Here is a 21,817-nt window from a genome sequence, read left to right as displayed (position 1 = left end):
CATCCAAATGACCCTGATCAAAATTTCACATACCCTGGTGATTTTGGCCTAATAACATGCACAGAATTTGACACAAATGGGTTTGAATGACTACTCAGGCTGCATGCCCATGATGCGTTTTTCATGCTTTTCCGCTGCGGAATTTCCGCAGTGGAAACGCATGGTAATCCGCACCACATGGTCCCCAATGGCATTCTGCAATGTCAATGCACATGCTGCGGATTTTTCCGCAGCGTTTCTGCAGCGCTCATAAATCCGCAGCATGTTCATTAATTTTGCGGAAGCGCCGCCATTGACTTGCATTGAGACGCATAGAATCTGTGTCTGTACATTTGTACACGCGGATAATATGCTTTTCAATGTGCGTATGGTACGCAGTTCTGGAGGAGAGAAGACTCTCATCCAGACCTGGGTACCATTCTACCTGTGAAAAAAAGAATAAAATAACAAATAAAGTTTATATTCACCTTTCACCTTTCCGACGGCTCTCTCTGCATGCCGGCAGCGCTGAAGGACCTTCGGTGACGTCACAGTCATGTGACCGCAGGCCCTTCACCGCTGTGTCTCGCGATATGCCGGCAGCCAGGAACCAGACAGGAAGGAGCGCTGCAGCACACGCCGGGGCATCGGGGGTGAGTATAGCTTTATTTTAAGCATTGTTTTACGGTCACACTATATAAATCCATGCTGTTTGCATGGATTTATATAGTGTGACCTAGTTGACAAGCACTTTCCAAGTGATGCTAATCGCCTGGAAAGCGCTTGTCAATCTGCATGCGGAAACGCATGTATTCTGCATGAAAAACGCATGCACAATCTGCATGCGTTTTTTTCTGCCAGGGAGATGCAGAAATGCTGCAGAAATTTTCTGCTTCATTTCTGCATCGTGGGCACATACAGTGCCTACAAGTAGTATTCAACCCCCTGCAGATTTAGCTGGTTGACACATGCGGAATTAACTTGGCATTGTGACATTTGTACTGTAGATCAGCCTGGAAGTGGGAAATGCACTGCAGCAATTTTTTTTTTTTTTTTTTTTAAAAAAAAACGTAAAAAGTTAATTCAGAGTGTCATTTATTATTCAACCCCTCAAACCACAAGAATTCTGTTTGGTCCCCCTAAAGTATTAAGAAGTAGTTCAGGCACCAAGAATAATGAGCTTCACATGTGTGGATTAAAGATCTCTTTTGCCAGCCTTTTCTGACTATTTAAGACCCTCCCCAAACTTGTGAACAGCACTCAGACATGGTCAACATGGGAAAGACAAAGGAGCATTCCAAGGCCATCAGAGACAAGATCATGGAGGGTCACAAGGCTGGCAAGGGGTACAAAACCCTTTCCAAGGAGTTGGGCCTACCTGTCTCCACTGTTGGGAGCATCATCCGTAAGTGGAAGGCTTATGGAACTACTGTTAGCCTTCCACGGCCAGGACAGCCTTTGAAAGTGTCCTCCCGTGCCGAGGCCAGGCTTGTCCGAAGAGTCAAGGCTAACCCAAGGACAACAAGGAAGGAGCTCCGGGAAGATCTCATGGCAGTGGGGACATTGGTTTCAGTCAATACCATAAGTAACGTACTCCACCGCAATGGTCTCCGTTCCAGACGAGCCCGTAAGGTACCTTTACTTTCAAAACGTCATGTCAAGGCTCGTCTACAGTTTGCTCATGATCACTTGGAGGACTCTGAGACAGACTGGTTCAAGGTTCTATGGTCTGATGAGACCAAGATCGAGATCTTTGGTGCCAACCACACACGTGACGTTTGGAGACTGGATGGCACTGCAAACGACCCCAAGAATACCATCCCTACAGTCAAGCATGGTGGTGGCAGCATCATGCTGTGGGGCTGTTTCTCTGCCAAGGGGCCGGGCCATCTGGTCCGCATCCATGGGAAGATGGATAGCACGGCCTACCTGGAGATTTTGGCCAAGAACCTCCGCTCCTCCATCAAGGATCTTAAGATGGGTCGTAATTTCATCTTCCAACAAGACAACAACCCAAAGTACACAGCCAAGAAAACCATGGCCTGGTTCAATAGGGAAAAAGTCAAGGTGTTGGAGTGGCCTAGTCAGTCTCCTGACCTTAACCCAATTGAAAACTTGTGGAAGGAGCTCAAGAATAAAGTCCACATGAGACACCCAAAGAACCTAGATAACTTGGAGAAGATCTGCATGGAGGAGTGGGCCAAGATAACTCCACAGACCTGTGCCGGCCTGATCAGGTCTTATAAAAGACGATTATTAGCTGTAATTGCAAACAAGGGTTATTCCACAAAATATTAAACATAGGGGTTGTATAATAATTGACCCACACTTTTATGTTTAAAATTTAATAAAATTCAACTGAGCAACATAACTTTTTGGTTTGTAAGATTTATGCTTCTCTTCATAAAACCTACTCTCGTTTGCAGTTTGAAAGCTCTAACTTATTTGCATCTTATCAAACCAGCTAAATCTGCAGGGGGTTGAATACTACTTGTAGGCACTGTAGCCTGAAGGTAACATCCTCACCTGTGACCTGTTTGCTTGTAATCAGTGTGTGTGCATAAAAGCTGATTGAGTTTCTGGCATCCATACAGACTTTTGCATCTTTCATCCAGCCACAGACGTTTCTGGATTGTGAGTCATGGGGAAAGCAAAAGAATTGTCAACGGATCTACGGGAAAAGTTAGTTGAACTGTATAACACAGGAAAGGGATACAAAAAAATATCCAAGGAATTGGTAATGCTAGTCAGCAGTGTTTTAAACTGTGATTAACAAATGGAAAATCAGGGGCTCTGTAAAAACCAAACCACGGTCAGGTAGACCAACAAGAATTTCGGCCACAACTGCCAGGAAAATTGTTCGGGATGCTAAGAAAAACCCACAAATAACATCCGCTGAAATTTAGGACTCTCTGAAAACTAGCGGTGTGACTGTTTCAAGATGCACAATAAGGAGGCACTTGAAGAAAAATGGGCTGCATGGTCGAGTCGTCAGAAGAAAGCTATTACTGCGCAAATGCCGCAAAGTATCTCGCCTACAATACGCCAAACAGCACAGAGACAAGCCTCAAAACTTCTGGAACAAAGTAATTTGGAGCGAGAAGATTTAGTAAATATCACGGTCTCCTATGAACGTGAACATGTTATTGACCACTGATTGAGGTCTGGTCCAGGGTTGTAATACCCATACAAAGCCTGAGGAGCACGTTCCTTAATTGATGTAGATTTTCATGTCCATGATGCTGTGATCAGGGCTACAAAAATGTTTGGCCACAGATATGTCTGCCTTTTTCCTTTATTGTGTGGCGATGAGAATTCATCCTTATTCTTAGCTTTTGTGTTGTCTTCCCAACATATGGACCCCCAGTTGGACATTTGGTACCCACAATTAAGTAGACCACATTAGGTGAGGTGCAGCTGAAGGTCCCTGGAATCTTGTAGTCCTGATGAGGTTGGGGATCTTTATCTTGTCCACTGTCATTATGTACGACAGGTTTTACATTTTTTTCTGGTTGCAGGGAAAAGTTCCTGTTGTGGTTGGAGAGTACAGAGAGCTATTGACAATGATACTTCTCAGATTAAGGGGCTTCGTAAAAACACTCGCTCTGTTCCCCAAGCACAATATGACCTGTGACAACCTGCTTGCACCGGACCGAATCGTGGCAATGTGTGCACTGCAGACTTGTTCCAAGCTTTGAAAATGAGGATTTTTGGTACTCACCGTAACATCTCTTTCTGTACGGTGCTCTCTATAGAGAGAACGCTTAGCGGGTCTGACTCATGCAGGGAAGAGATAACGGTGGCTTTGAGGTCTCAGCTCGTGGTTTTGACTCACTCTAGGAGGTGGTCAGACCAGCATCTTGTTGCAGAGTCACCTGCAGGATTCACCTGGTTGCGAGGTCTCAGTCTGGGAGGTGGTCGTAGTATTATCTGGGTTGCAGGGTCCTCCGTAAGCCTTGTCCGGCTGTACGACCTCAATTGTTGGATCTGAATCAGTCTGGGAGGTGGTCAGAGTATCGGGGCCAGAAAGGAAACTATTAGATGCTTCACAAACGTAACCAAGGACAATGACACCTTGGTAAAACTCAGTCCCCGAGACAGAGATACGACACATTTAGGAGGGTGCTCGCTCGGCGTGGGTGGCTCGTGAGTGGGCATCGATTTGGGGTTTGGTGCTAGAAGTTTAAATCTCCATGCTTTAGGCCACGCTCACAGGTGCACACGTTCAGTATTTGGTCAGTATTTTACATCAGTATTTGTAAGCCAAAACCAGGAGTGGGTGATAAATGCAGAAGTGGAGACGTGTTTCTATTATTCTTTTCCTCTGACTGCTCCACTCCTGGTTTTGGCTTACAAATACTTATGTAAAATACTGACCAAATACTGAACGTGTGCACGTGGCCTTAAAGTAATGGAAATCTGCTTTTATATGAGGATAACCGGGGCAGGCTGGCAAACACAACCTTTATTAGATTCGGACCTAATAGGAGGGCTACAGCTCTCGGGGCACCTGTAGTGTCGTTTGCCTGAACAACCAACCTGGTCCTGGAGAGGGACTTCACATAGCTGCGGGCAGCCGGTGGTGGGGCAGCAGAGTGAGGTGAAGCTGAGAGCTAAGGACAGGCCATGGCGAGGTTGGGCGGCTGTGGCGTAGATAGGCCAGACGGCTGCCTGCTTAGTGAGGCTAAGAAAAGGCACACTGTCAATGGTTAATGTTGCAATAATTTTATTATTGTTGTGCAAGAACACAAATGGAGTGTGACGTGAAATGGAGCATCAGGACAAAAGGTTGTAGAATCCCATTCAACCAGCACCTCCAACCAATATTCTCTACCTGCTTAGTGAAGCTGGACGTCTTCCTGCCTGGTGAGGCTGGACGGTACATGTGGATAGGCCACGATAGTGTCTGCGGCGGGAAGGCTGCCATATAATACCTGTGGATAGGCTTGATGGTGACTGAAGATGTCAACGGCAAGGTGCCCCCTATGGCAGGCCTCAGTGTAAGTGCGACACAATAGCTGTGTGCTGCCATCGCCGACGGAGTTCAGGGGTCAGGAGACGTTGGCATCGTCCAGAGAAAACAGCGCCAGGAAAAGACTCTGGGAAAATGGTGCCGCCTGGTCCATAATAAGCAGAAGGGGTTGAGCCTCCAGTGGGCTTAAGCTCGACGGCCAAGCTAATTGGCCAGCGAGAGCCCGTCAGCCATGCTGATTACCCATTGGGTGGGAGATGGACGGACGGTCGCTCTGAATGGTCGCCAGTTGGGGGCTCGACGGGTGCAATAATTAACTCACGAATGGAGGGGGCCAATTAGTATCTCAGCCCCGCCGCAAGCCCCGAATATTTCACCGCACCCTTGAGGAGAAAGGAGCGACCCCCAAATCATAAAGATCCAACAGACCCATTGAAGACCCGGGGGGGAGAAGAGGGGGCGCATTAGGGCAAAGGAGTTGTGCGAACCCAGGAGAGGGCACCCACATGATTGCCCGGCCAGGACCCCATCACCAGAATGCCGAAGGGGAGCCAGCACAACCCAGGACCGCAGCAAGGAATATACTAAACTGTCCTGAAGAGGCTTGATCCTGTGATTAAGCGTCTGGAAGTCTGGGCTCCATCTACGGCTCCATGCAACGTGCCACACTATGGAGGGCAGGTCAGCAGAAGGTAAAAGGACCAACCGCCCAAGGTACCTGATTGCCGGCTGCGTCGAGGTACAAGGTCCTGCCTTCCTGACTAGAGAGGACACAAGCCGACCACTTACCGGCTGTACTCTCCATCACTCCGTGGGATGAAACAGAGCAGCTCTGTTACTCTGTCACCCATCCTAAAGGGGAAGAAGAGATGGAGGTTAGTCGCTAACCTAAGAAATCCAAGGCAAAGACAGATCTGAAACTCAACCCGTGTCTGATTCCAATGTGACACGAAGCTAATCTGAATATCTGAGTGTCGGCTGGCCGGGTGTAGGCTGTTGGGGAGGATTTGGCATTTTTTCTAAGATGCATTCTTTGTGTCAGCCTCCTGGTGGCAGCATATAACGCACATTTCCTGTGTCCCCCAATGAAGTGTCTGAGAAACCCCTATAAGCCCTCATTCCTCACTATTGTATAAAAAAAAAAAAAAATGTTATGGCGCTTGAAATAAAGCGACACATAAATAATCCTTTATTTGGTATGGCCATATTTCAGAATGCATCAGGGGCTGTCTGAGGAGGAATATTTTTTTTCATTTTTGCAGAATGCTCAGAATAGGGTAGGAAAAATATAACCAATAGTGATACTAACTTCACCAATCGCTTGCTGCTCAGTCCCCTGCTGATCATCCATAACTGGCCGCAGCGGTAATCCACTGCAGCCAATCCGTGGCCTCCTTCTATACATTGTTTGCTTCTTTTTTTTTTAACTTTTGTATAAATTCTTCTTTGCCTAGAAATACCTGATGGTCATCGGGATTGATGTTTACCATGACCCCAGTCGAGGTTTACGATCGGTTACTGGATTTGTGGCCAGCATGAACAGGTGAGTATCTACACATCCGATGTCTACTGTGGCTTCAAATTGTCTTGTAATGTTCAGTTTAGTCTTCTCTGCTCAGTGCCGCCCCCCAATCAACAGTTGTGAAGAGGATTTGCAGGCTGACAGAGTTGATTACAAAGATTGACTGCCCGACCAGAGCCCCATGAACTTTCTTCCTACTTGCCCGCTTTCCTGGTGTCTTGTCCAATTAGTAGGCCCAGTGCCACATCATGGCATCATGGTCGGGCCGCAACAACGACGATGCAACAGCCATACTATTCAGAAAAGGGCTGTTGGGAGGTAGGAGAAGGTTCGCAGAGCTCTGGTCTGGCGGCCATGGATTACCGACAAGGCGTTTGGACCATAGTCCTGCAAAACTTTTGATGAGTGCTGCTACAGTTCCCTGTACAGTGGGGTCAGGAGCAGCTCTGTGCAGAAATTACACTGAAGGGGCTCGCCAGACCCCCATTTTTCCTCAGTCTTCTGCCCATGTCCTCCGCCAGGCTCCTCACTTCCTCTATTGGCATGAAGGCTGCGGCCAGTCAACAGCCACTGGTTGACTGCAGCGGTTTTGAAGTGAAAGAAGCTATCCCCTAGCTCTCTCTTCCGGCTCAGACGGCATGTGACTGCCGATCAGCGGCCATTAACATCCATATTGGGAAAGGAAGCAAGGAGACCAGTGGGGGATACGGGTCTGACATGTGGTGTATGGGGGCTTTTTTTTTTGTTTGTTTTTCTAGGAGATTTTAATAATGTGAAGTAAAGGAATAACACTAGTAAATGTGATTTTCTTGCAGTTGCTTGACCCAATGGTACTCACGTGTGGTCTTCCAGCTTCCTCATCAGGAAATCATGGACGGCTTGAAGCTGTGTCTCGGTGGAGCCTTGCAGAAGTTTCATGAGGTTAGTAGTTGATGTTTTATGCCCCAATAATCTGGTTTTCTGTGGCAGGTCTGGTGGGTTCCCCTCTGTATGATCCCCAATCACTTGCATAGGTGAACACTATCTATGCCAGTGTCTTCTGGATCAGTACAGTCTAGTGACTCCCATTTTTAGCAGCAGCGGTTGCTACACCTAAGGCTAAGGTCACTTACAAAGCTACAGATTTCATCGCATGTTGCGTTTTAGCACAAAAACCACTGCTTTATAAATCCGGGCCAAGGTGTGCTATGGTGTGATGGTCATAGATATGTAGGACATTTTGTTGTGTGTGTCTCGATATAACCACTGCATGAAGAAAACAATTTAAAACCGTGTTCTCCATGCAGGTGAATCACATTCTGCCGGAGAAGATCGTGGTGTACCGTGACGGCGTCTCGGACGGTCAGCTGAGCGTCGTGCAGAATTATGAGATCCCGCAGCTCCAGACCTGCTTCAGCGCATTTGAGAATTATTCACCCCGCATGGTGGTGATCGTGGTGCAGAAGAGAATTAGCACCAACATGTACTGTTCTAATGCCGGGGAATTTGTCACTCCGGCACCGGGGACAGTGCTGGACCACACCGTCACCTCCCGGGAATGGTGAGCCCCTCCTCCATACACATTGCTGCACACTGCGGGGTAGCGTGCACTAATAGGTTTACTTATTCTGTTGTTTCTCGTTCTGTAGGGTGGATTTCTTCTTGCTCTCTCACCATGTGAGACAGGGCTGCGGCATTCCTACGCACTATGTATGTGTAATGAACACCCCCAACCTCAGCCCTGATCATTTACAGAGGTAACGCACACCATACACAGAGATGCTCTGTAAACATCTGACAATGTTATATGTATCCATCTGCAGCCTAATCTAGCTAGAAAACATCAAGATGTGCTTAAAGGGGAGTACAGGATTGCATAATCCTACTTTAAAGGGAACCTGTCAACCCTGTTCCTCCTTAAAGGGAACTTGCCAATCCTGTTTCTCCTTAAAGGGAACCTGTCACCTTGGAATATCCCTGTATCTGCAGGTAAATACAGTTCCAATGTTGCTTGGCTACCTTACTGAAAGTTCGGCTACCGGGAGAGAATGAGCTTACTTCCTACTGGGAGCCGCCAGTTTTATGTCATGGAGGCGTGCGCGGCACGGCTACAGTCTCTACTCACTATACTGCGAGGTCGTATTCACGTCCCGGTTCTTTTATTGAAAAGCCGGCTCTGCAGGGCATTTGTGCACAGTAAGCTGTCAGTCAGAGTTCCAGGACTTAGCACCGCTCCTATGAATGAAAGCCGGTGGCTTCCAGGAGGAACTAAGTTTGTTTTTTCCCAGTAGCCGCTCTTTTGGTAATGTGCCCGGTCAGCATTGTAACGCTATTTATTTGCAGATTGATCCATATCTGCAGGTAAGTAGCACTTTTTGAGGTGATAGATTCCCTTTAAAGGGGTTGTCCATTGAAGACATGTTATATCCTAACCTTAGGATAGGTGATAACTAGTGATGATCGAGTATGTTTCATTAATGGGTGCTCGCCCAGTATTTCAGCGTGCTCGGCATTTTTTTTATTGTTGCCGCAGCTGCAACGTGTCACGGCTGTTAGACAGCTGTGACTCGTGCAGAGATTGACTGTCCGTCAGTCAGTCCGCTATGGTGACATGGAGTGGCCCAGTACTAACCTGTGAGGGAAACTTGACTTATGTCTTCTTATTGTCCACTAATGACACACTCGGGATCGATAAGTCATCTTCTGGCATATTCTCCTGTATTAACCACTTCGATGAGACGACAGAAGTGCCCTGCAGTCTCGCCACCTTCTCGCACCAGACATAATCAAACGCTGCACATCACCTGTACGATAGCTTTTTCTGGAGGTCATTCTTATGGCAGTCAATGGTCTTTGTAACTTCGAGCAGCTTGACTTATGACTTTTCTGACTTTTACGAGTAGCTTCAGTCCTGACTTTTACGAGTAGCTTCAGTCCTGACTTTTACGACTAGCTTCAGTCCTGACTTTTACGACTAGCTTCAGTCCTGACTTTTACGACTAGCTTCAGTCCTGACTTTTACGAGTAGCTTCAGTCCTGACATTTACGAGTAGCTTCAGTCCTGACTTTTACGAGTAGCTTCAGTCCTGACTTTTACGAGTAGCTTCAGTCCTGACTTTTACGAGTAGCTTCAGTCCTGACTTTTACGAGTAGCTTCAGTCCTGACTTTTACGAGTAGCTTCAGTCCTGACATTTACGAGTAGCTTCAGTCCTGACTTTTACGAGTAGCTTCAGTCCTGACTTTTACGAGTAGCTTCAGTCCTGACTTTTACGAGTAGCTTCAGTCCTGACTTTTACGAGTAGCTTCAGTCCTGACTTTTACGAGTAGCTTCAGTCCTGACTTTTACGAGTAGCTTCAGTCCTGACATTTACGAGTAGCTTCAGTCCTGACATTTACGAGTAGCTTCAGTCCTGACTTTTACGAGTAGCTTCAGTCCTGACTTTTACGAGTAGCTTCAGTCCTGACATTTACGAGTAGCTTCAGTCCTGACTTTTACGAGTAGCTTCAGTCCTGACTTTTACGAGTAGCTTCAGTCCTGACTTTTACGAGTAGCTTCAGTCCTGACTTTTACGAGTAGCTTCAGTCCTGACTTTTACGAGTAGCTTCAGTCCTGACTTTTACGAGTAGCTTCAGTCCTGACATTTACGAGTAGCTTCAGTCCTGACATTTACGAGTAGCTTCAGTCCTGACTTTTACGAGTAGCTTCAGTCCTGACTTTTACGAGTAGCTTCAGTCCTGACTTTTACGAGTAGCTTCAGTCCTGGCTTTTACGAGCAGCTTCAGTCCTGGCTTTTACGAGCAGCTTCAGTCCTGGCTTTTACGAGCAGCTTCAGTCCTGGCTTTTACGAGCAGCTTCAGTCCTGGCTTTTACGAGCAGCTTCAGTCCTGGCTTTTACGAGCAGCTTCAGTCCTGGCTTTTACGAGCAGCTTCAGTCCTGGCTTTTACGAGCAGCTTCAGTCCTGGCTTTTACGAGCAGCTTCAGTCCTGGCTTTTACGAGCAGCTTCAGTCCTGGCTTTTACGAGCAGCTTCAGTCCTGGCTTTTACGAGCAGCTTCAGTCCTGGCTTTTACGAGCAGCTTCAGTCCTGGCTTTTACGAGCAGCTTCAGTCCTGACATTTACGAGCAGCTTCAGTCCTGACTTTTACGAGCAGCTTCAGTCCTGACTTTTACGAGCAGCTTCAGTCCTGACTTTTACGAGCAGCTTCAGTCCTGGCTTTTACGAGCAGCTTCAGTCCTGGCTTTTACGAGCAGCTTCAGTCCTGGCTTTTACGAGCAGCTTCAGTCCTGGCTTTTACGAGTAGCTTCAGTCCTGGCTTTTACGAGTAGCTTCAGTCCTGGCTTTTACGAGTAGCTTCAGTCCTGGCTTTTACGAGTAGCTTCAGTCCTGGCTTTTACGAGTAGCTTCAGTCCTGGCTTTTACGAGTAGCTTCAGTCCTGGCTTTTACGAGTAGCTTCAGTCCTGACTTTTACGAGTAGCTTCAGTCCTGACTTTTACGAGTAGCTTCAGTCCTGACTTTTACGAGTAGCTTCAGTCCTGACTTTGTGATGTCGTTGTATTTTATGACTGTTCTGCCATTTAATGTCTGCTATGTCTGTTCCCTATTTAGGTTGACTTTCAAGCTGTGCCACATGTACTGGAATTGGCCTGGTACAATCCGAGTGCCAGCGCCCTGCAAATACGCCCACAAGCTGGCCTTCCTGTCCGGCCAGTTTCTCCATCATGAGCCATCCATTCAGTTGTGCGACAAACTGTTTTTTCTGTAAATAAGGACATGATTGATCCCACACCATGTTCATTGCTTTATGACCCCCTTTAGGTTTTTATTTCCCCGCCCATAAGAATATGCTGAGTCTGAAGATTTAGCATTCACCCCCTTCTATTTTACTATGGTTCGTTTGTTTTCTTGTTCTTTGCTGTTAGAGAAGAAGAGATGTGTGTGACGTTCACCCTGGACATATTATACCTACAGTCGCATACAGATTAACCCCTGTGATGCTGTTTTACCTTCACCCCATCCTGGGTTCATATTGTCATCCATTTATTGGGGGCTAAATAACTGTGGCATTAGGTAGGACTGTGGCCTATGACCGGGGTTGTGAGACTACAACGCTGTGATGCAGAGGGGTGGTTTTCCACAGGATGGAGACCAACAAGGTAGATAAAGCCTGAACCCGTCACATGCATCTCCAAGTCACCAATGTGTTACCTCCACTGAGAAAATATATCCTTTAGTTGAAATAAAGTGTGCAGAGGGCAGGTCAGCAACTTACTTCTGATTTTTTCCCATTTGCTCATGCGGCAGCCACCTATTCTGTAGCTCTGTACACAGATTGTAATCATGAGCCACGAAAAGCCACTTCTGTCAAATTGTAAAAACTTCAATTTATCTTATGAAGTGATGGCGCATTACTAGGACATGTCACCACTTTACAGCCAAAGATTGCCCTGTGTATGTCTAGTGCCAGACCTGAGGGGGTCGTGTGTGTGACGCCCACCATCGAGGAGAGAGCCCTGCCATCACTTACTACCCCCTACAGCTCTGTATTAGCCACCTCGTGGGAAAAACGGATCTAATATCTACAAGTAGAAAAATCTGCTTTCATTTTTCTTCCCATGGACTCTGCCTCCGAGCTATCTGGATCTCTTATTTTAAAGGGGGTTTCCGCTGAGCTATTAAAGTTATCAGTGGGAAGTCTTCCTAAACAAAAAAAAGTAAACACTCTTTATCGCGATTATTCCCAGGGGTCTCCGCAGGACCAGGGACCTTCGAAGCAGCAGCGTTGGAGCACGGGGTGGAGTCCGGTGCGAAGTATGGCTTTATAGGGGAACTGTAAAAACGGAAAGGATAACCTCTTTAGTCCCAGCTTTCACTATCTGATAATAATAGCTATCGACCTATGCAAAGGAGTCCAGGAGTGTCCTGCGTCCCGACAAAACCATACTAGCTTTTATTTCATTTTTGGAAGTGAAACCCACATAAGTCTGCGGCAGGGTGCCCGTGCAAATCATAATTTGGGTGCAGGGTAATGCCTTGGATAGAGTTGCCTTTCAGAAAAGTTTTTCATCATGTGATCAGTCGTTGAACCCTCTGTGTTAAGCCTCTTTCAGCTTTGCGTTCTTTGCTTCTTTTACTCAGGAGACACCTGATAAATAATAATAATATTATTTCTTTAGCGCCAACATGTTCCGCAGCACTTTACAATACAGAGGGGGCATGTTCACACTACATCACACATAGTTCAACACCTAGAGGAGCGAGGGCCCTGCTCCTAAGAGCTTACGGTCTATGAGGAAGTAGATCAGGTCTAAGGAGCAGTCCTATAAGGGGCCAACTTCTGACATGTCACAGCCACATCTGCGGTGAGAGCACTTCACGTGTATCCGGAGCCCGAGGTCATTATTATATCGTACATGTCTGAGTTGGTGGATTTCACTGATTCCATTTTGCAATTCTTCTTCTCTATTTTTGGTATTTTACTTTTAAAGTTATTTCCACCCAAACAGATGAGGTTTCATTCGTTCACTAAAGTAAAGCTGTGCCCTTTGATCACTCAGGCTACTTGTTTGACTAGTCACAATAACAAGAGGGGCAGATTCACAAAGACCACCCACCTGTGACCATCGCAAAATAGGCAGCAAGAAAACAGACTATAATTTAGGCCTCATTCAGACATCAGTGATTTTTTCCGCCAATGCAAAATTGAAAACGGCACGATTTTCATTAGTATTTGGTTAATGTGTAGGTTTTTACCATCAGTGATTTTCTCATGAATATTTAAAAAAAAAAAAAAAATCATTAAGCTTTGAACATGTCTCCATGATTTTTTTTTTTTTGCAGATACACAGTAAAAAAAACACTGACATATGAACAGCTTCACAGATTATAATTGGTAGCTGTTCCATTATTATAAAAAAAATTATCCTTGAAAAACATGGAAAGAACACACGCTCGAAAAACAGACGTCTGAAGGAGACCTTAGTTATATATTTCATATGAAAAGATCCTTGGGTATGTCAGGCTGACCTGAAGATGACATAGATAGGCTGATCCGAAGATGACATCAAAGGGGACTTCTACCCAATATTCAAAAATTGCCATATTATAGGGCTCAGCGACCAATGGGATTACTGGGCAGCACGGTGGCTCAGTGGTTAGCGCTGTAACCTTGCTGCACTGGCGTCCTGGGCTCAAATCCCACCAAGGACAATATCTGCAATGAGTTTTTATGTTCTCCACACAGGTTTCCTTTTGGGTACTCCAGTTTCCTCCCACACATACTGGTACATACAGACATGATGCAGATTGTGAGCCCCAATGGGGACAGCGATGATGATATCTGTAAAGTGCTGTGGAATATGATGACGCTATGTAAGCAAGCCAAAATAAATAACTTGGTACAAACCCTTTAATAATGTGGAATATGTTTTTGGTGGAAATCCTCTCTATTGCTGATGGATAGATGGAAATTTCCAGATGGCCGATGGCATTAAAAGTAGGTCTAAACCTTTCTTACAGCTACGAGATGTAAAATGTATGGGGCACCTTACCCTGGTACTCACAGTTTTTCTGTATTCTATTATCTGCACTGAACTTGCAAAATGTTTTGGGGGAAAATATTGTGATTGGAAATTTAGACCAGGCCTGATCCAAAATCATAAAGGTGTGTTCTGTTCCTTTCAAGCAACTGGAGAGGTACAGGGTGGAGAACACTGCCCCAAACATAACAACTATCCTGACCCTTACAATTTAGATTTTAAAAATGTAAAGGGTTAGTCCTGTCCTAGTCACCATATAATGATGTGATATATGACCTCTTAAAGATAATCTGTCAGGAGGTTTTTGCTATGTAATCTGAGAGCACCATAATGTAGGGGCTGAGACCCCAATTTCAGTGATGTGTCTGGGCTGTGTTTTCTATTTTCAATAAAATAAGTGTTTTATCAGCAGGAGATTATCACTACAGGACTAGTTGCTTCGTAACTCTTAGTCATACCACGCCCCCTCCACTGATTGGCTGCTAATAGGCAGTTTACACAGAAAGCCAATCAGGGGTGTGGGCGGAGTTATACAGAGCTCAGCATTGCGAGCCCTGCTAGATCTGCAGCAGAGAAAACTGTGATTGTATCAAAATAATAGCAAGTGACACATTTCTGGAATCAGCGTCATTCTGCTCTCAGATTACATTAAAAAAAAAACTGGTGACAGAATCCCTTTAATATATTTTTCTTTGCTCCCTACGTGCTTGCCGTCATTCAATGCTGATAATGCACATTGAATAAGTGTTTCCTTTCACTAATGACACCGGGAACTTTATATTCTACAATGATTGTTTTCTTTCTGTCATAGTGGACGTCGTCCCTGCAGGACAACCCATCTGTATGTCTTGAGTGAGTGTAGAGAAAGTCGAGGGAAATAAATGATTCAAAGTAATGAACGATGGTTTAGCCAACGATAGTAACACTAATGCGCCCATATACAGTTTAGATAATGTTGCCTGTTACCGTTGTTGACCCTGGACATATTTGCTCAATGATACCGAACAATTTTACTGGCAATATTCTTTCAATGAACGATCGTTCACGGACGAACAGTCTTTGAACATGAGATATTTTGTCCGACTTAAGGCCAACGACGTCGAACGTGGCTGACTTCATTTGAAAAGGTGACAAACAATCGTTTTGGATGAAATAATTCATGGGAGCCTTCAGACCCCTCTATGAGCCAGAGACATCTGAATGGTTCCCATGTAATTCCACATTTCCCCTGTATCTGCTGCTCTCTGTTGTTTCTTTTGGGGTCTCGGAAACGGGACAATTGATCTGAATTTGGAGGAAATCACTGTTACATTTCCTGATGACCTGGATAGGACTGATCACCTTTATCACTGATACTGTGCCTTCCAGAGGAAAGCCATGCTACTAAATTATGCTTGCACGTAATATTGAGCACAAAAAAAGAAAACTGCTGCGGTACAACGTGGGTCAAATTTCGAAGCAGTGTTTTCACCACTCCACCGATCGGTAAGGGAAGGAACCAGATGTAAAAAACTTCTCTATCAGACCAATGTGATGTCCGCAGTTGAATACGCTGGTGTTCATACGGTCACATCTCCACACCAAATCAATAGCGAACATCCAACCTGGGGACAGACATACCATTGGTGCAACCTGTGCAGCCACACAAGGGCCCAAGCGATATGGGGTCACTGCTGCCTCCAAAGCAGGTGCAATTATGCATTACGATGAGCTATTAGACTAAATAGGGCCCATATACTGTTCTTGCACAGGAGTCCTCTTCTGTCTGTGTCCACCCGTGATCTGACCGATAGTAAAGGAACAGTGTAGATCCTACAGATTTGGTATTAAAGCAACAAAACGTGATTTAAAAAAAAAGAGCATATTCATAAATTGTCAAAGTTCAGCCACCTCCTGCCGAGCGCTGATCTAGGGCCTGACCCGGGGTTTCGCTTCAACAGAAATGGCTTTACCTGGAAGAATAGTAGGAATTTTATGAATAATTGCTTTTTTAATCACATTGTGTGAGGTTTTACTAATCAATCGTTTGTTACTTTAATACTGGGTCTTGTGGATCTCCACTTTTCTATCGGTCAGACGTTCATTATTGATTTGGTGTGGAGATGTCACTGTTTTTATGTGTATGAACACCCAAATATTCAGCCACAGACATCATATCAGTCTGACGGAGAGAACTTGTAAACATCTAGTTCCTTCTCTTTAATTACCAATGGGTGGTGAGTGCCACATGGGAATTTGTAGCGCAGCTGTTTTCCTTTTCCTCATGTGAAGCATATAGGATTGGAAGACTCCCCCCTATAACCGCAGCAGCTGCATTTGGGACTTTTCTTGATTGATGCAGCAACATATTCACTTGTGTTTTTAATACTACATAATATTGTGCGCTTTGTTAAACTGTAATGACCAAGAAGTATTTCAATTCTAAATGGTGCTACAGTAAGATAAGGTCAGTATATTGATGCTGGTTTTAGACAGGCCGATAATTAGGGAATGGGCGCTCATTGATTGGGTACGATTTATTTTTTTTAAGCCGGCTTAAAAATCGTGTAAATAGGAGATATGCTACCAAGAACAATGATATTCTATGTGCACAGAACGATCGTCTTAGTGATTGTTCTGTGCACATCTCATTCTGGTGATGGCCGATTAGCTCGCATGTGGTCGTCAAACAGCCGCGGTCAACGTGTGTAAACCCAGCATTAGAAGACATAATTTATCTTATTACTGAAAAATGTCTAAAAGTTGTGACCAGATAATATTAAAGGATTTGTCCATTTTTAGTAAAAAAAAACCTAGTCCTTAAATGATGTAAAATAACAAACAGAAGGTACTTGCCCTCCCCGGGCTGCTCTGGTCTCAGTGTTTTGGCAGCAGTGGTGACATCACGTTGTCAGCGTGCATCACCATTTCGGCTCGTGGCGTCTGCCTCGGCACATCCAGTGACCTCAGTGTTGATCGTAATGTGTCCTCCTATTGAGATCCCCTTTTGATCAGCTATAATTTACGAGAAAACATGGCAGTAAGTGTTGAATTTTTCTTTACCGTGTACGAGATACCTTGCATCCACCAGTCAGGTCCTCCAGAGCCAAGAGATGCCTTGCACTCTGGTCAACGGATGATGACCCTGAACCGAAGACGCCCCCCTTCGATTAATTCAGATTATCCTAAAGGAGTGGATTTAAATGGGTTTTCTACACTGAACAACCCCCTTAAGTACAAAAAGTAAAGTCTGTAAACTTTGCTGAGTGTTCAAGTTTTACAGCTTCTTGACCACTTCTAACCCAGATTAAGAGGAAAGTCCACATTTCTCTATTGTTTTGATAGTTTGAACAGATGTAGTATGGTTTCAGCTTGAAGGGAAACTGCCAGTAAGAATTTCCCTAGTAAACCAGGATAGCACAGAGGTGATGTCGTGCAGTAGAGTTTCAGTCTTCACTGTCAAAAAGTGGAGGGCCGCACCAGCAGGAAGAGGAGCTGAGGACCCCACTTTAATTCTCCACTGTTGTACTTGGAAGCCTAATTTTCATATGAATAAAACACGATCTTTGGTGCAACAAAGCACCAGAAGGCGAGGAAAAAGATATGGTTGGTAGATGTTTCACCTTACCCTATCCTACGACAACTCTTGTTTTCTAATCAAATTCTTACTGCCTGGTTTACTTTAAGGATTTGTTCGGGCATCTAATATTGATGACCTAAAAAAGAGAAGAGACATGTACAAAAGATCAGGTTGCACTTCCTAAATTTGAACAATATTAATATTTATTTAATGACAAACACTAAAGCCTAGAAAAGACAAATAAAAACATTTAAAATTGCGGCAGTGCTGGTTTCCTAGGCCAAAAATTGGTACTGGAATACAACCCATATAACAGGCATGGTAACCAATAGAGCCATGTAAATGTGGTGGGTATGAATGGACCATACCCTAAAGTGACGTCAAGTAGTATTCCATGAAGAAGAAAGATGCACAGACAATAAATAATGTAGAAGAATATATAAAAGAAAATAAGTGCAATAATGTGCCATGTGTATAGTCACCAGGTAAACTGGCTTATAGATAAAGCATCATATGGGAAAGAGGGACCCCACGTGTATCGCCACCGGAGGTTTTCCTCAGGTGGTGAGGAACCCTAGGTCTGACACCCAGCACCCACACGATCAGCTGGATGTATACATTGTACGGAGCTGAACAGCACATCCTTATTCAATGTGTAGTTGCAGCTGCAGAGAACTGCAGAACAGCTGTTCAAGGGAATATCACTACCTACTGAAATGCATAGTACCTATGTACAATTTCATGTGGGATGGGGCTATTTTTTTAGGCTTTGCACTTATTTCCAGTGAAGGGTAATCTTAATGCTTCAGCCTAGAAAACCAGACTCATCCATCAGACTGCCACATAGTGAAACGTGATTGATCACTGCAGAGCACGTCTCCATTGGCCTTAGAGGTCAGACGCACTGTCAGTCGCCCCCGATGACGCTTGGTATCATACATGTTGATCTTAGATATGTGTGCAGCTACTTAAACAGGAACCCATTTGATGAAGATCCCAAATCCTGATAAGTTTATGAGGATAACTACATTGTCACTTCATAATAGTAGCACTTGCAGCTGACCGGGGCACTTCATATATTTTCTTTAGTATGACCCTCAGGCTGTGTTCACACAATGTGAAAAAAAAATTGCTGTGGATGTGGACACAAGTCTGCAAATTGTCTTGGGATTTTACCCTACAAAGCTTTGAATTGAGTGAAAATCTACCAAAGAATCGGCCTTCTATGGATTTTGAAATCCGCAGCATGTTCCCATTTTTGTTGGGAATTCTACCGAAAGGTGTGAATGGGGTTTTGAAAACCTTAATCATTTTTACTATAAAGTGCTGAGAATATACAACATAAACCTGAATGTAGAGTTTTGTTCTGACAGCCAAACCCACTGATGTCAACCTAAGGCTCTTTTCAGATGAGCAGATTTTCGGTCAGTGTGCAATCCATGTGCGCAACAGACAGCACATTGATCAGTGTAAGCCAATAGGCTATTGCCCATCAGCGATTTTTCACACAAAAATCGGAAAGTATGTACTAGTCCATTATACAGATGAGACAATGCGTATTTAAATGGAAAGCAGATTCTTCACCTGTTCATGGTGCAAACCTGAGTGGTCCGAGCATGGCAATGTTCATCTCAACTTAACTTTAGGGGCAAAGATTTTTTTAATAATAGAAGCTTAAAAAAGAAAGCTAAGTTGCGAAAGTTCAGATGTGACTATAATATATCTCCCAACGCCACATATACCTAGATTGAGGAATCTGAGATATGAGGGATTGTTTCGAACATTGACGGAACATCACAAAGTAGCTTATCATCCATCGAAAGGATCTTTACAGAATGACATTTCTAAGAAAAATTCTCCCTCATGACCAAGACGGTCAATAAAAATCCAACAACATACCCACTCCAGTTATTTTCCTTGGATTGTCTGATAGCACCCGTAGACATAATAGGCTCATCTTAGCAATTCTCCACTGTTTCAGCACTGACTGTACATAGTGATGTGTCATCCATACTAGCTACAAGTCTCCTGACTGCAGAGGCCATCGTGGTCGCCTGACTGCAGAGGCCATCGTGGTCGCCTGACTGCAGAGGCCATCGTGGTCTCCTGACTGCAGAGGCCATCGTGGTCTCCTGACTGCAGAGGCCATCGTGGTCTCCTGACTGCAGAGGCCATCGTGGTCTCCTGACTGCAGAGGCCATCGTGGTCGCCTGACTGCAGAGGCCATAGTGGTCGCCTGACTGCAGAGGCCATAGTGGTCGCCTGACTGCAGAGGCCATAGTGGTCGCCTGACTGCAGAGGCCATAGTGGTCGCCTGACTGCAGAGGCCATAGTGGTCGCCTGACTGCAGAGGCCATAGTGGTCGCCTGACTGCAGAGGCCATAGTGGTCGCCTGACTGCAGAGGCCATAGTGGTCGCCTGACTGCAGAGGCCATAGTGGTCGCCTGACTGCAGAGGCCATAGTGGTCGCCTGACTGCAGAGGCCATAGTGGTCTCCTGACTGCAGAGGCCATAGTGGTCTCCTGACTGCAGAGGCCATAGTGGTCTCCTGACTGCAGAGGCCATAGTGGTCTCCTGACTGCAGAGGCCATAGTGGTCTCCTGACTGCAGAGGCCATAGTGGTCTCCTGACTGCAGAGGCCATAGTGGTCTCCTGACTGCAGAGGCCATAGTGGTCTCCTGACTGCAGAGGCCATAGTGGTCTCCTGACTGCAGAGGCCATAGTGGTCTCCTGACTGCAGAGGCCATAGTGGTCTCCTGACTGCAGAGGCCATAGTGGTCTCCTGACTGCAGAGGCCATAGTGGTCTCCTGACTGCAGAGGCCATAGTGGTCTCCTGACTGCAGAGGCCATAGTGGTCTCCTGACTGCAGAGGCCATAGTGGTCTCCTGACTGCAGAGGCCATAGTGGTCTCCTGACTGCAGAGGCCATCGTGGTCTCCTGACTGCAGAGGCCATAGTGGTCTCCTGACTGCAGAGGCCATAGTGGTCTCCTGACTGCAGAGGCCATAGTGGTCTCCTGACTGCAGAGGCCATAGTGGTCTCCTGACTGCAGAGGCCATTGTGGTCTCCTGACTGCAGAGGCCATTGTGGTCTCCTGCCGTCCATAGCAGCCCATTTTCAGGATGGATCTCACATAGAATACAGAAAAACTGAGTGCAGCAAGCAGTTGTTTTTTTACTATATATCTGTCTTTTCTTGCTGACTAATGTACTATGTTTTGGCTTACTATGATTCCTTATTACATGTTTTATTTAGAGTGATGTATTCTCATAGGTGTTTTATGTTCTGCATGTTTCTTGCTTGTTAGATATGACTAACAGGCAATTAATGGTAATTGTACGCTTTGTTTTCTAAATAAATTGTGTGCATGAAACACATTTTTTTTTCTATTTTTTAATGTTTAATTTATGTGATTACAATCTCCTCAATTTATTACTTTATTTCAATAAATATTGCAGTTTCAGCAAAAACAAAAAAAAAATTTTTCCATTATTAAAAGATATAATTTTCTTATATATTTTCAATTCCTCGCTGTTTTTGAAACGTTTGCTTTTGTCATTTACTTGCAACTTTTTATGTTAACTTTCAGGGGATAAAAACCTGCTTTGGTCCCGGTATCTTACAGGTATACTACCTGTTTGATCGTCATATAACCATACAAAAGCTACTCACAAATCACAAAAACCACGAGTAATGGATACATAAGCTTTATTTGTTAATACCAGAATACATCTTCAAGGATATGTTCACAATTTGAGTATTTGCAGCAAATTTATCTGATGCAAAACCAGAGTGCTAGCAGGAAAAAGGCTCCAGAAAATACGCTTGTTTTTGCATGTATTTTGATCCGTTTTCACATGCATTTTTTCCTTATTTATTTGAATAAGGTTTTGCTGCATTTTTGTAGCGTTTCTGGTGAATAAAACTTTATTAAACTTGTACTGTAGACATATCACACATATAATCCATACCCAAACAACATAGCTTTAATTTAGTCCGTCGGCTTCTCCTTGCTCATTAAACCATTACTAGTTCCAGACCGAGTACTTAAAGGGTAACTGTACTTTCGAGGAACTTTTCAGAACAGGCTGTCAGGGAGGTCACAAAGATATCTCACCGCTGCCAACAATTTGGCACGAACAGCACTCTACTGCCTCCAATTGCCCGGACAATCACACAATTGATGGACGAGGCCACAGCTGCTTTCGCTACTAGGCCGATTATCGTGCACTGCACAGTGAACATATAGTATATATACATCCGATTA

General features: G+C 44.9%; 1 protein-coding gene across 1 annotated transcript in view; it reads left to right on the top strand.

The window, feature by feature from the left end:
- The window catches only part of PIWIL2 (piwi like RNA-mediated gene silencing 2), a 151,124-nt gene extending 131,638 nt beyond the window's left edge, over window positions 1-19,486 (top strand). The window contains exons 20-24 of the mRNA XM_073654043.1: window positions 6,406-6,494; window positions 7,289-7,394; window positions 7,760-8,013; window positions 8,102-8,209; window positions 11,062-19,486. Coding sequence (XP_073510144.1) covers window positions 6,406-6,494; window positions 7,289-7,394; window positions 7,760-8,013; window positions 8,102-8,209; window positions 11,062-11,218 — 714 coding nt within the window. The 3' untranslated portion in view covers window positions 11,219-19,486. The remainder of the gene's footprint in view (window positions 1-6,405; window positions 6,495-7,288; window positions 7,395-7,759; window positions 8,014-8,101; window positions 8,210-11,061) is intronic.
- The last annotated feature ends 2,331 nt before the right edge of the window (window positions 19,487-21,817 follow it).

This window comes from Phyllobates terribilis, unplaced genomic scaffold (genome assembly GCF_046119375.1).
Source record: "Phyllobates terribilis strain yellow unplaced genomic scaffold, ASM4611937v1 Scaffold_11__3_contigs__length_659146591, whole genome shotgun sequence".
Classification (NCBI taxonomy): domain Eukaryota; kingdom Metazoa; phylum Chordata; class Amphibia; order Anura; family Dendrobatidae; genus Phyllobates; species Phyllobates terribilis.
The sequence above is the reverse complement of the archived record's forward strand: the minus strand, read 5'-3'. Positions and strand labels throughout refer to the sequence as shown.